The sequence below is a fragment of the Danio aesculapii genome, chromosome 9 (genome assembly GCF_903798145.1).
Source record: "Danio aesculapii chromosome 9, fDanAes4.1, whole genome shotgun sequence".
In the NCBI taxonomy this organism is placed as follows: Eukaryota; Metazoa; Chordata; class Actinopteri; order Cypriniformes; family Danionidae; genus Danio; species Danio aesculapii.
In genome coordinates this window covers 49,994,980-50,007,420 of record NC_079443.1, presented here as the reverse complement: position 1 = coordinate 50,007,420, position 12,441 = coordinate 49,994,980, and the positions used below count along the sequence as shown (strand labels likewise).

At 37.5% G+C, this 12,441-nt stretch overlaps 1 protein-coding gene across 2 annotated transcripts in view; it reads left to right on the top strand.

The window, feature by feature from the left end:
• dhrs9 (dehydrogenase/reductase (SDR family) member 9) overlaps nucleotides 1-12,441 on the top strand; it is a 34,206-nt gene that overhangs the window by 13,965 nt on the left and 7,800 nt on the right. Inside the window, exons 1-3 of one of the 2 annotated variants that reach the window (XM_056465933.1) lie at nucleotides 95-432; nucleotides 5,404-5,718; nucleotides 7,746-8,004. In XM_056465933.1, the coding sequence (XP_056321908.1) occupies nucleotides 5,406-5,718; nucleotides 7,746-8,004 (572 nt within the window). In that variant the 5' untranslated portion in view covers nucleotides 95-432; nucleotides 5,404-5,405. Of the gene's footprint in view, nucleotides 1-94; nucleotides 433-5,403; nucleotides 5,719-7,745; nucleotides 8,005-12,441 lie in introns of those variants that run through there. The other variant, XM_056465934.1, reaches the window with a different exon arrangement.

The following is a 12,441-nucleotide window of genomic DNA, read 5'->3' as shown; positions in this document are numbered from 1 at the left end:
AAAAGGTTGTTGTTGTTGGTTGTAACAAGTGTGAAGCTTGTTGGTGCTTGACTAAAGCCTCATAGTGCAAGCGTTAGACCTCTGAATGTCTGCAAGGAGAAACAAACAAGCCTGCAAGGTAAATTGGGAAACCTGGAAAAGCAGCCAACATAAGTAGCACCTCCCTAAAATACCTTCAGCTTCGGTAAGATTCTCTTCAATGGATTCTCTGCGTGTCCCACATTATCTAAATAGCTCAAAGACTTCGGGACTCCTGCGAGTTCTAGCAAAGAATTTCATGGTGTTAAAAGAGTTTGGATTCACAGTGCTTCGTCCAAGACTTCTGAAAACAAAACTTCATCAGAAATCTGCATGATCCAGGTTTCAGGAGCTCTACCTTCAGGGATAAAACCTTGGCGATTTACAACATAAAGACCATCACCTCTCAGACTAGTAAGATTTCCTGTTCTCAAAGCTTCCACGTCTGCTTGTTTTTATGCATCAAGACTTGCAAGACAATCCATCTTTTCTCTACCACTGCATCATCAAAGCACATATATTTAATTTAACTGTAGGGTGGGGGGATACAAATAATACAGTCAATTTGTACATATATAAATGTACTTATACATGTCCAGAAGTGTCCATGTTAATTAAAACACTTAACAGAATAGAAATTAATTATACAAAAAATACAGTGGGGTTAGTTCAGACGTAGCACAGTGCTCATTTAGTAAATGCACAGCTAAACAATATGCTAATTGTGGCCGTTAATGTTAAATTAACATTAACCCAAGTTTACAACAAATAAAAACCCAACAAATAAAACAATGCATTGGGAAACTACTTTGATCGGCATGTTAGTTGCAGTGCACAATGCAACAAGCTATCGTAAACAAGCTAACGTTCACTAGATTAGTATTTTAATCGCTAATATAGCAGATTCATGGAAAATTACATCTGTAATCAGCATTTTTGCCGCAACTAATTTGTGAATGAGTCTGCATCAACTACATTAAAGACAATCACTTTAAGTGAATAAAAGAGCCTCCATACTGGAGCTTAACATTAACTGAGCCGCAGCCGCAGACTTGTGTCTGTAGAGTAGGTGAGATGAGCTCGGAAAGCAGGCAGTGGACCAAACCACTGTGGAAAAGGGGAGGGGGAATTTAACGGTTTCTAAATTCATTTGTTGCATTTTTTTGTACTTACACAATTATTTTAGTTATACATATATTTTTCACAACAAATATTTTATTTTTTTATTTACAGCAGAAGCGTAAATAAAGGACCTTCCAAACCTCTATCAGCAGGGGCATCGCTAGTGGGGGGTAAATGGGGACAGAGTAAATAGGGCCCTGGCAATTGACCCTTCGCTAAGCCACACCCGAAAATCGCCACACACCAATCGTGGCTTAGCAACCGTAGCTACGTGCAGGAGGTGTGTCAAGCTTTTGAGCGAGGAAAACAAGCCAAAGCATTGTGCATATGGATGGATTGTGCAAATCTGATACCCGGGATCCTAAAAGTTTGGACGGGGTAGTGGAATTTTTTCCCTTTTCAAAACCTAAAACCCAAGGGGAGAAATGCCAGCGTGGATCAAGCTCTGTGAGGTGCTATGTTATGTTGGTTTTGTTTTCGATATTCCTGACACATTCAGTGATTCAGAGACAGCAATAACTCACACACCTCTTATCCTAAAAAGATATAAACTGTGTTTCTTAAAAAATTACAAAGCAGGTTCTGTTTCCCAGCTGTCTTTTTTTTTTTTTTTTTTTTTTTTGCTCGATATTATGAGCACTGCTCCGTTTAAGCCCTCGCCATAGTAGTCAGACTAACAGCAGTCATATTTTCATCTGTTTCAAGCTACGAATATTTGAAATTAGATATCAACAGAACAAAACCGAGATGTGATCACAAACTGAGCACTTGTGATCAATATACTTCACCCGCAGCTGTTTTTCAGTCATTTATAACCCCCATGTCCATGTCAGAGCTACAATTCACTGATGTTTTTGTCAATCTTTTGGAGATTTAGTCTTTGGTGAGGACAAATAATATTTACTTGTAGAAGTGAATATTTGTTCACTTCTGCTATTTATACTTTGATTTGCATTTTAGTTTATTTATTTATTCAACATAACTGCAAATTAGAATAGAAACTGGATAAAGAGCACACAAACATACTGACAGTTAAAGGTACTGTAGATTGTTATGGGTCAATGATGCTAATATTCGGCACAAATCCATCAATTTCCCCTTTCTGGCTGTTCTTTCTATGAATGAATTATGTAGAAGCACTGTCCATGCATGTTTCCTCGTTGGTTAGTAACGCTACATTTCACTGCACAACAATAGTCTATCAGGCTTTTTGGCTAAAATAGAGAAATCATAGTTTAATTTGTTATTATTAGATTATTTCTAAATTTCACCTCTCCTGCTGTGCATCAACTAAGCTGTTGAATGGTTAGCGTATGAGGCGGCTAGGCTAACCTAGCTTCAGTGTTGACGAAGTTATTTTCTAATCGGTTGCCTATTACGTTGTGAATAAACCCCTATAATGCATACTGCAGTCCTTTTTTGTCTGGCTTTCTCAGATATCTCACCTGTTCACCAAAAAATGACTAAATATATCCCTGGCAATGTCTGACACCGGCGCATGCATATTGTATTAGACGTGCCAGGCACGAAAGCTTGACAGGCATAGCAACTGTAACTAAGGAGGGCGGGGCTTACGGAAGAGTCCATTTAGGGGATCTGCGATGCGAAGCCCGTGTCCGCCCAAGCACCCACATCCCCCACCCCACCCCTTCACTTTTGACTTAAATAAATAGATTTTTGCAGCTTGTTCAAATGACTTATCCTTATTCCTTTTTGAGCCACAATATTATTAATACAGCTTTTTCTATTGGTGTATATAAGGTAAATATTAAATTGGCATTGCTGTCTATTGAAGGTGTGTGTGTGCTGTCAATGACGATCAGGGTCAGTTGGAATTTCTGTGTGGAGTTTGCATGTTCTTCAGTGTTGGCGTGGGTTTCCCCCACAGTCCAAAGACATGTGGTATAGGTGAATTGAATAAGCTAAATTGACCAAAGTGTGTGTGTGTGTGTGTGTGTGTTTGTGAAAGTGTATGGGTGTTTCCCAGTACTGGGTTGAGACTGGAAGGCCATCCGCTGTGTAAAACATATGCAGGAATAGTTAGTGGTTCATTCCGCTGTGGCGACACCTGATAAATCGAGAAGGGTCTGGATACAGACCTGGTGCAGTGCAATCTGTGCTGCGTCCAATGCTTTTTAATGGGCTCACCTAACCCCAACCCTAACCCTTGAGTGCATCGTGTCTGACATTGCGTCGCTCAGCTTGCATCATAAAGGCTGGATCCAGATTCTGTAGGATAAATCAGAGACTAAAGGCCGGCTCACACTGTGTGATTTTGTTTTTTTTTCAAAATTTCACGCCCCAGGAGTTTGACGTCATCCACCCGTGACACTTTCACTATCCCGCCTTCTGAAATGATTCCTCACAGCAAACATAAACAATCTGTAGCAGTAATTTTGCACACGGCGTGTCTCAATAATAAAACCAGGAAGAAAAAACTGTTTTGACATTTCCCCGGGATCGTTTGAATTGTTGCACAGATTGCGTCATCAGATTCGGAGCTCCTATTGGTTCTTGTATTGGCGCTCATCGCAGCTGTTGTCACACTGCAGGAAAGTGTCTGAAATCTTCTGACACTGCCAGAACTTCAGTGGAGGAAAAATCTGATTGCAATGGGCATTAAGCGGCTGTCAGTGAACATGTCAAACCAACGATCAAAGATCACCAATTTTAGTTTAGTATTTCAGGAATCTTTTAGGATTTCCCAAATTTGGCTGAGATGACAAAATCGTGGCTGAAATCTCACAGTGTGAGCAGGGCTTAAGCTGAAGCAAAGAGCTTAGAATGACCAAGAGGCGACACTCAATAGAACGTTCCATTGCAACAGCAGCGCCCAGCGACAGCCCCGTGATTCCGCCATTTTGGAGTGAAAGCGGTCGGCTATCCATTGGATCTTATTGCTGTCGTGATGGCAAGCAGCTGCTTTGTTTTTTATTTATTTATTTAAAAAGTGCATTAAAGCTGAGATACAACCTGAAAGACGACAATACAACTCTTACTATCACCATCATCAGCACTTTTAATAGTTTATTTTACAGACTTATAATATGCTGTTGCTCTATTGGAATTTTCATTCCAAAATGGCCGCTGCGCCATCTAGTGGCTGTTTCAATAATCACACTTGAGTGTCGCCTCTTGGTGATTCTATGGTCTTTGGCTGAAGGAAAATGAATGAATGTTCAATTTCTGTACATGAGTACTGTTAAGACTCCTCAGAATACCCAGCCTGATCTCATGAGAAAACATAAGCATTTTACGTTGAGTCAGTTTAGTGGCTAATTCGTAATTCGTAGTGGCGAGTTCAGTTGTACGAAATTGTACGATGTTAAAAAGGAGGCATGGCACCTAACCCCACCCCTAAACCCAACCGTCATTGGGGGATGAGCAAATCATACCAAATTGTACGAATTAGATCGTACAAATTCAAAAAGTCACGAATTGCCATGAGATTGTGTGGGAATACCACAAAGGACTGTTTATTTATTTTTGCTTGTAATTTATTATAATGTATGCAGATCCTCTGCATAGAAAAGTTGACCATCCCAGCCATTCATTCATTCATTTTCTTTTTGGCTCAGTCCCTTTATTAATCTGAGGTCGCCACAGCAGAATGAACCGCCAACTTATCCAGCATTTGTTTTATGCAGTGGATGCCCTTCCAGCTACAACCCATCACTGGGAAACACATACACACTCATTCACACACATACACTACGGACAATTTAGCCTACCCAATTCACCTGTACCACATGTCTTTGGATTGTGGGGGAAACCGGCACACCCGGAGGAAACCCACGCGAACGCAGCGAGAACATGCAAACTCCACACAGAAACGTCAACTGACCCAGCCGAGGCTTGAACCAGCGACCTTGCTGTGAGGCAACAGCACTACCTACTGCGCCAGTGCGTTGCCCCATCCAGCCGTTCTAAATGAATAAAAATCTTTTCAAATAGAGCCATTCAAATCATCTGGTGAAATTATATTCATATCGCAGAAAAAAAAAACAATTCCAATATCAGGCAGCCCTAATTTATATTGCTTTTTCATAGCAGGATGTAAAATATGAGTATAGTTCTTTTATCTTGCATTCAACAAAATCTCTCATATAGTTTGCAGTGATCTACAATCATAAGCCAGCCAGTTAATGGTTCACTAGTTTGGGTACTTTATCAGTGGAGCTTTGACCTTTTACGCCATCTCCAGTATCCTTATTTCTCAATTTGCTGTGGTTTGCATAAACGTGAATCCTCTTTCTTTTGCAGACATGTACCTGTACATTGCCGGTCTCGTAGTCTTGTTCTACGTCTATCGGTGGTTCAGAGAACTGGGCCGAGTCTCAGATAAATCAGAGAAGTTTGTGTACATCACAGGCTGCGACACCGGTTTCGGGAATCTCTTGGCCAGACATCTGGACTCGAAGGGTTTCAGAGTCATCGCCGGCTGCTATTCAGAGAAAGGAGAGGACGAGCTGAAGAAGATCTGCTCTGACAGACTCACGACGCTGCATCTGGATGTGACTGACAATGAGAATGTTAAAAAAGCTGCAGAGACCATTAAAAGCCTGGTGGGACAGAAGGGTGAGTCACTGACGGAGATGCTATTTTTATTAGCCCTTCTGTAAAGTTCTTATTTAATAGAGTTAGAAAGCTTTCACAGTATTTCCTATAATGTGTTTTCGTTCTGGATGAAGTCTCTTTTCTTTTAGTTTGGCTGGAATAAAAGCAGTTTTTTAATATATAATAATATAATTTATTATTAATAAATATATTTCAAATTTTCCTTTAGTTAAAGTTGTGAAATAACAATGTTATATACAATGCCCAGGGGCGCCGCAGGCCAGTACAGGCCCTATGACAACATTCTGATGGTGTCACAAACGAAAGTGAAGAACGGGGGGTGGATTGGGAGGGCCCCTAATAGTAACTCTGGGGGCCCCAAACCAGTGTGGGCCCTTAGAATTGTCCTAACAACCCCCCCAACCTAGCAGCGCACTTGACTATGCCATCAAGAGAGGAATGAGATGGAAATGTTAATGCATTTTATAGTGTTGCTTTAGCATCACAATGCTATTAATAGTTTTAATTATTGGTATTTTTAAAGACTTTATGTTTTGATTTTTATTATTTTATTATTGTTAAAAAATGAACTTTTAATTTGATTCTAAAAATATTTTTATACATTTTTTAAAAGTAACTAATATTTTCTTTGCAATTAGCTAAAATAACAATGTTTTTAACCTTTTTACTACATCTTTGAAATATATTTAAAAAAAATTACAAATATTTCCTTTTCAATGTGTACTGCATTGCTTGCTTATTTATTTATTTATAATTTTAAGGACAATTTTAATAGCCCCCTTATATATATATATATATATATATATATATATATATATATATATATATATATATATATATATATATATATATATATATATATATATATATATATATAAAAAATTTCATTGGTTACAGAACTAATCGCTGTTGTCCAATGACTCAACCTAACTCACATTTTAAAACACATTTGGGAATATTTTAAAAATTCACAGGTAGGCTCATAATTATGCCTTCAAGTGTATATATTAAAGGGCTGATGAATGCTTGATTGTGATTGGCTGGTGAACATTTTACATTGTGCTGTTTTTTTCATAAAATCATGCAGCTAAAGTAGTTCCAGGCAGGTTTTGACCTAGGGCTGCATAATATTGGAAAAATCTAACATTGAAATATTTTGTTATTCTGCAATACTTATTGCGATAGGAATACAATTTCACTAGGTGACTCGCTGGTTTGAGTCCCGGCATATTTTGTTACTGTAAAAAAAATATCTGTGAATATATAAATTATAGAAAGTATTAAGTATTATGGGTGGCACGGTGGATTAGTGACAGCAAAACGTTAGTCGCTTCACAGCAAGAAGATCCCTGCTGGGTCAGTTGGCATTCTTGTGTGGAGTTTGCATGTTTCCCCCACAGTCCAAACACATGCGCTATAGGTGAATTGAATAAACTTAATTGGCCGTAGTGTATGTGTGTGCATGTGAGAGTGTATGGGAGTTTCACAGCTGAAAGGTCATCCGCTGCTTAAAACATATGTTGGATAAGTTGGCGGCTCATTTCACTGTGGCGACCCCTGATAAACAAAGGGACCAAGCCGAAGGAAATCAATTGAATGAATTAATGAATATCTCCCACTATTTTTATTTTTAAAGGATCATAAAAGTCATGATGATAATATTAAATAATTTCATTAATCAATTAACTAATTGACTAAATGAATAAATTGATATCTCTAATATCTCCCAATATGAAAAAAATGATCATAAAAGTGACAATGATGATGATAATATAATACTAATAATACTAACATTAAATAAATAATTTAATTAATTAATTTACTATATAAATAAATAAATATCTGTATTAACTTTGTTGTGTTTGCTGATAATGTCCTTGATAAAGTCGGCGGAGTAGTTTCCTCAAATACTTATCAGATGACTTTCGTTGTATTTAGTTTATGATTTCGTTTCGTTGTTTTTTGTGTTTAGTGTATTTATATTGAGTGATCAAAGCAAACGTTTATTTTTACTGTTCTTTCATCAGGTCTGTGGGCCGTGGTGAACAACGCCGGCATCTCCTTCCCCACGGCACCCAATGACTGGCTGGACATTGAGGAATTCACACCCATGATTAATGTCAATCTGATCGGGGTCATCGCCGTCACTCTGAGTGTTTTACCGCTCATTAAGAAAGCCAAAGGTCGAGTGGTGAACGTGGCCAGTGTTTTCGGCAGGATCAGCACTCTTGGAGGAGCTTACTGCATTACAAAGTATGGAGTCGAGGCTTTTAATGATGCTCTCAGGTCAGTATTGGGGTATTCATTCATTAATTCATTCATTCATTCATTTTCCTTCAGCTTAGTCCCTTATTTATCAGTGGTCTCGAAATTATTGATCAATTCACAGCAGAATAAACTGCCAACTATTCTGGTGCCATATGTTTTACACAAAGGATGCCCTTCCAGCCATAACCCAGTACTGGGAAACACCCATACACACTCGTTCTTACACTGCAGCCAATTTAGTTTATTAAATTCACCTTTAGCGCATGCCTTTGGACTGTATGGGAAACCGGAGCACCTGCCTCATGCAAACTCCACACAGAACTGCCAACAGGCCCACAGTGTTGCCAGATATAGCTGAAATTTGTCAGCCTAAACGCTATTCAAAACCAAGCGGCAACCTCCCGCTCTCTCTCGGGAAGCCAATACGGAAGTAACTGAAACTGCAATTCATCAAAATTCCGCTAGTCCTGGCTCCATATTAGAGCAAATTGCAATTGAGCCCACTGCTAGAATGGCCAACTTTACAGCAGAAAAAAAGGTGTTTACAGCCTGGTACAAAGAACGATTTTGGTTCATATAGCTATTATTACCCTCCATGACAACTGTGAGGGGGGTGAATTTTTTTTATATCTCATCCATTTCCTTTATTTTAGGTTATATTAAGTTTGCATAATTAAGGGCGTGGCCACTTGAGTGACAGCTAGGTCTCGCTGGTCGCCGTCACTTCACCTCAGCAGAATCCGGCAGATTAGCCACTGATCTCGGCATATTCATCGTATTTTTGTGTTGTTTTATGTGGCTTTACACAGTCAGCTGCCTTTTCGACTTATTTCTTACAATTATCAGATGATATGGGATGCTGTGTGCACTTAATTGCGCTCACAAACCATTCACGTGGCCTCGTTTCCCATGTGAGTAAAGTTATATACTTATATACCATCTCTATAAATGTGTGTTTTATTTAAGATCATTTATCATTAATATTTTTCTTTAGACCAGTAAAGCACTCCAGAATGTGACAGATTGATTAGCTGTAGGCTCTAGAACAGTCATCTGAAGCGTTATTATACAGTGTTATGCCTGGATTTCATCAATAGTCTTGCATTTACTAACACAGACTATATTTGAAGTGTTTGGAAGTAATTCGCGTTTTCCTCCTGTAGAAAAACGTCATAAGAACAATGTTTAGTGGCTCAGTGTATTACTACAGTGTTTTTAAAAGTCTAAACACTTTATTGATATAGTGTACAGCCAAGCACATGTGGTCAGAACACAAACGAGTCGCAGGTAATAGAGTATTAAGCGTTTCTCCCAAAGTAAAGTCTGTCTGCCAGGTCTAAGCAAAGTGCCAGCAGGCGTCTGTAGCTCCGCTCACTCTCCGCCTCTTTGCCCTTGTTTGGTATCCCGCTGTGGGTGCGATGACGCGCGAACAAAATGGCGACGGTTGGCCGCGCCTACTTGTAGCTTCTTTTGCAGTGTTCAGAAACCTATGGGTGACGTCACGGATGCTCCGTCCATATATTTTACAGTCTATGTTCAAAACCCATCCAAACGCACACAAAAAATGCCCAAAATTTAAGACTAATATTTTAATTTATTTTTATTTATTTAAAACGAAATTAACCTAGTATGTAACATTTTATATATCATATTTAATTATACAGCAACCAACACCTGCAGTCACAAAACTACAACATAACCGGATCACAACGAAACGCTGCCCTCTCTCGCCCATACACTGCACTTAATGTTGTGTAGAATACGCTACCTGTACCATACGCTGAGAGTATGTTTGACTTCTCTGGTCGAAATGGGGTGTAAATTCATCCTATTTGGAGTTTTAAATTCTTTTGAACAAAATTTGGTGCTGCCTGTCAATCAGACAACGCTTCTAAGTTTATTCTTGCAGTCAATTGTGGAAAAAATAAATGATCGATAAGTTTCATGATGAAATATATTAAAAAAATAAATAAATAAAAATGTAAATATATTTATTATCTGTTTTTTGTCCTGTCTCTGTAATCCTGTTGCACTGTAGAAGCTCTGTCACGAAAACAAATTCCTCGTATGTGTGAACATACCTGACAATAAAGCTCTTTCTGATGCTGATTCTGATGATAAACCGCTGTGAGTTTAAATGTAGGCAATGCGTAATGCGTGTGCACGTGAAGAGTCAGATTTTGTCTTCATTTACACTGTCAGGTCTCGATGCCAAAATGCGATTTGTTGCCTATAACTAATTTTTTTGCCTGTCTGTTTACACGTTCTTTTAATTGTCACCCATATCCGATTCACGTGTTTACACTTGCCATACAATTGTTGGCGTCGCACATGCTTAAAGGCGGGTTCTAGCATCTGCAAAATGGATTGCCTCAATAAATCCGATCTGCAAGTTTACACGATAGTCGCATTGTCACATATCTGATTTATTTCCACAAATAAAGGAGGCCTGAAACCGATCTCTGAATATCCGTATGCATTATTTTTTTTTTTTTCGTGTTTACAAGGTCATAGAACAGGGGTCCGTTCTTCGTGCGTGGATTACTCAGTTAGCTGGATTTGGATATTGACGATTTGACATGATCCAGGATCGTTTAGTTCTTCAAAAATCATCTAAGACTTGTTGTCATAGCAACAGTTCTGCTAGCTCAAACCTGCTAGGGAGCAGGTTCATTTCAAATAAACAGGATTAGATGGGGTCAGGGAAAGACAATACTGAAAGTATGTACCGAGTGTACCAATATTTTCTTACAGTAGTTATATACACTTGGGAAAATAGTAAATATACTTATATATACACATATACATATATACATATACATATATACATATACTTATATATACATATACATATACATATATATACATATACATATATATATATATATATATATATATATATATATATATATATATATACATACATACATACATACATACACATATACATATATACACACATACATATACATACATATATATGTATATACATATATAAAGTTAAAATGTAAGTGTAAAGCCTGCAGCTCACAACAAACGTGGAAAGTTATTGCGTGTCATATTTAATAAACTGTTTACTGCTAATTTTATGTAATTTTGCTCACATGGGTAATTGAATATTAATCAGATGATGTCATTATGCTGCTGTGCCGTCAGCCAATCGTTGCACTGCTGATCATGATTTCGAGGATCGATAGATCTGTCCTTCACACGCAGCGATCTCAGATCAGTTTATTCAGACATTTTAATCTGATTCGCGAATTTGTTTAAAGAACCAAATTAGCCACAGATCAGTTATCAAGATTAAAAGATCCAGAATCTGCCAAATCATCTTAGATCATTTAAGTGACGTACAAAGGATGGACACCAGATCTGATTTGTGTCACATATAAGCAAAAAAAAAAAAAAAAAAAAAAGCAAAAAAGGAATTGGGTCACAGTTAACTGGCAGTGAAAAACTCCCACAATCAAATTCAAAACCACCCAATCTGGCAACACTGCTGGCCCAGCCGGGACTCAAACCAATCACCTTCTTGCTGTGAGGCGGTGCAGTGCTAACCACTGAGCCATCGTGCAAAATAATCACAATAATAATCATTCCAAAGCATATCCTAACTGAAAGTTTATAAAAAGCTGAATAAAAAAAAAAAAAATGTAAAAGTTTTTAAGTTTAATTTAAAATAGTCTAATTTATATATATTGTTCTTCTCCAAATTGAATACTTTTTTATTCCCTTCCTCTTGCTTTATGCGGTGTGTGTCTGTAGCTACAGTGCTGAACATATTTAAGTGCACCCTTCACAAACCTCTCATTTAAATGAATATTTCCTATAGGAAACTTTACAATATTATATTTATACATACGATTAAGGGATGTCTATGATAAACTCTCTTAAAATTAAGTGAGTTTTTCTTTAAAACAAGCTCAATAATCTGCTCATGGGGTAACAAAAATAATCGTATATCAAAAGGAAAAACAAGATCATTTTGCTTACCCCATTAGCAGATTATTTAGCTTGTTTTAAGGAAAACTCACTCAATTTTGTCAAATTAGTTCTTAAATCAAGACAATATTTGTTGCTTGTCTAGAAAATGCTTCTTGATTTAAGACTTTTTAGATATTGGACTAGAAGACAAAAAAACTTGAGTAAGAATATCATTTATCAGTGTTGTGGTTTCAAATAAGTTAAATATGTGAACAATTCTGAGACAAAGCATCATGGGTTTCACAGGGGTCACATGATCTTAAATGGGGTCCTTTAACTAATTCTAGTTTTCTGTGGAATTGCCTGATTTAAAATGAGGATATAGTTTCACACCAGAGGACATGGTTTTCAGTGAAAAATTTTGTTTGTAGAAATATATGGATGAAAAAAAAAGATTGTCATTTACTAAAATAGCCACCTGTCAAATTATTTCTTAAGTATTTATTTAATGATTTTTCTTTCCCTTCCTCT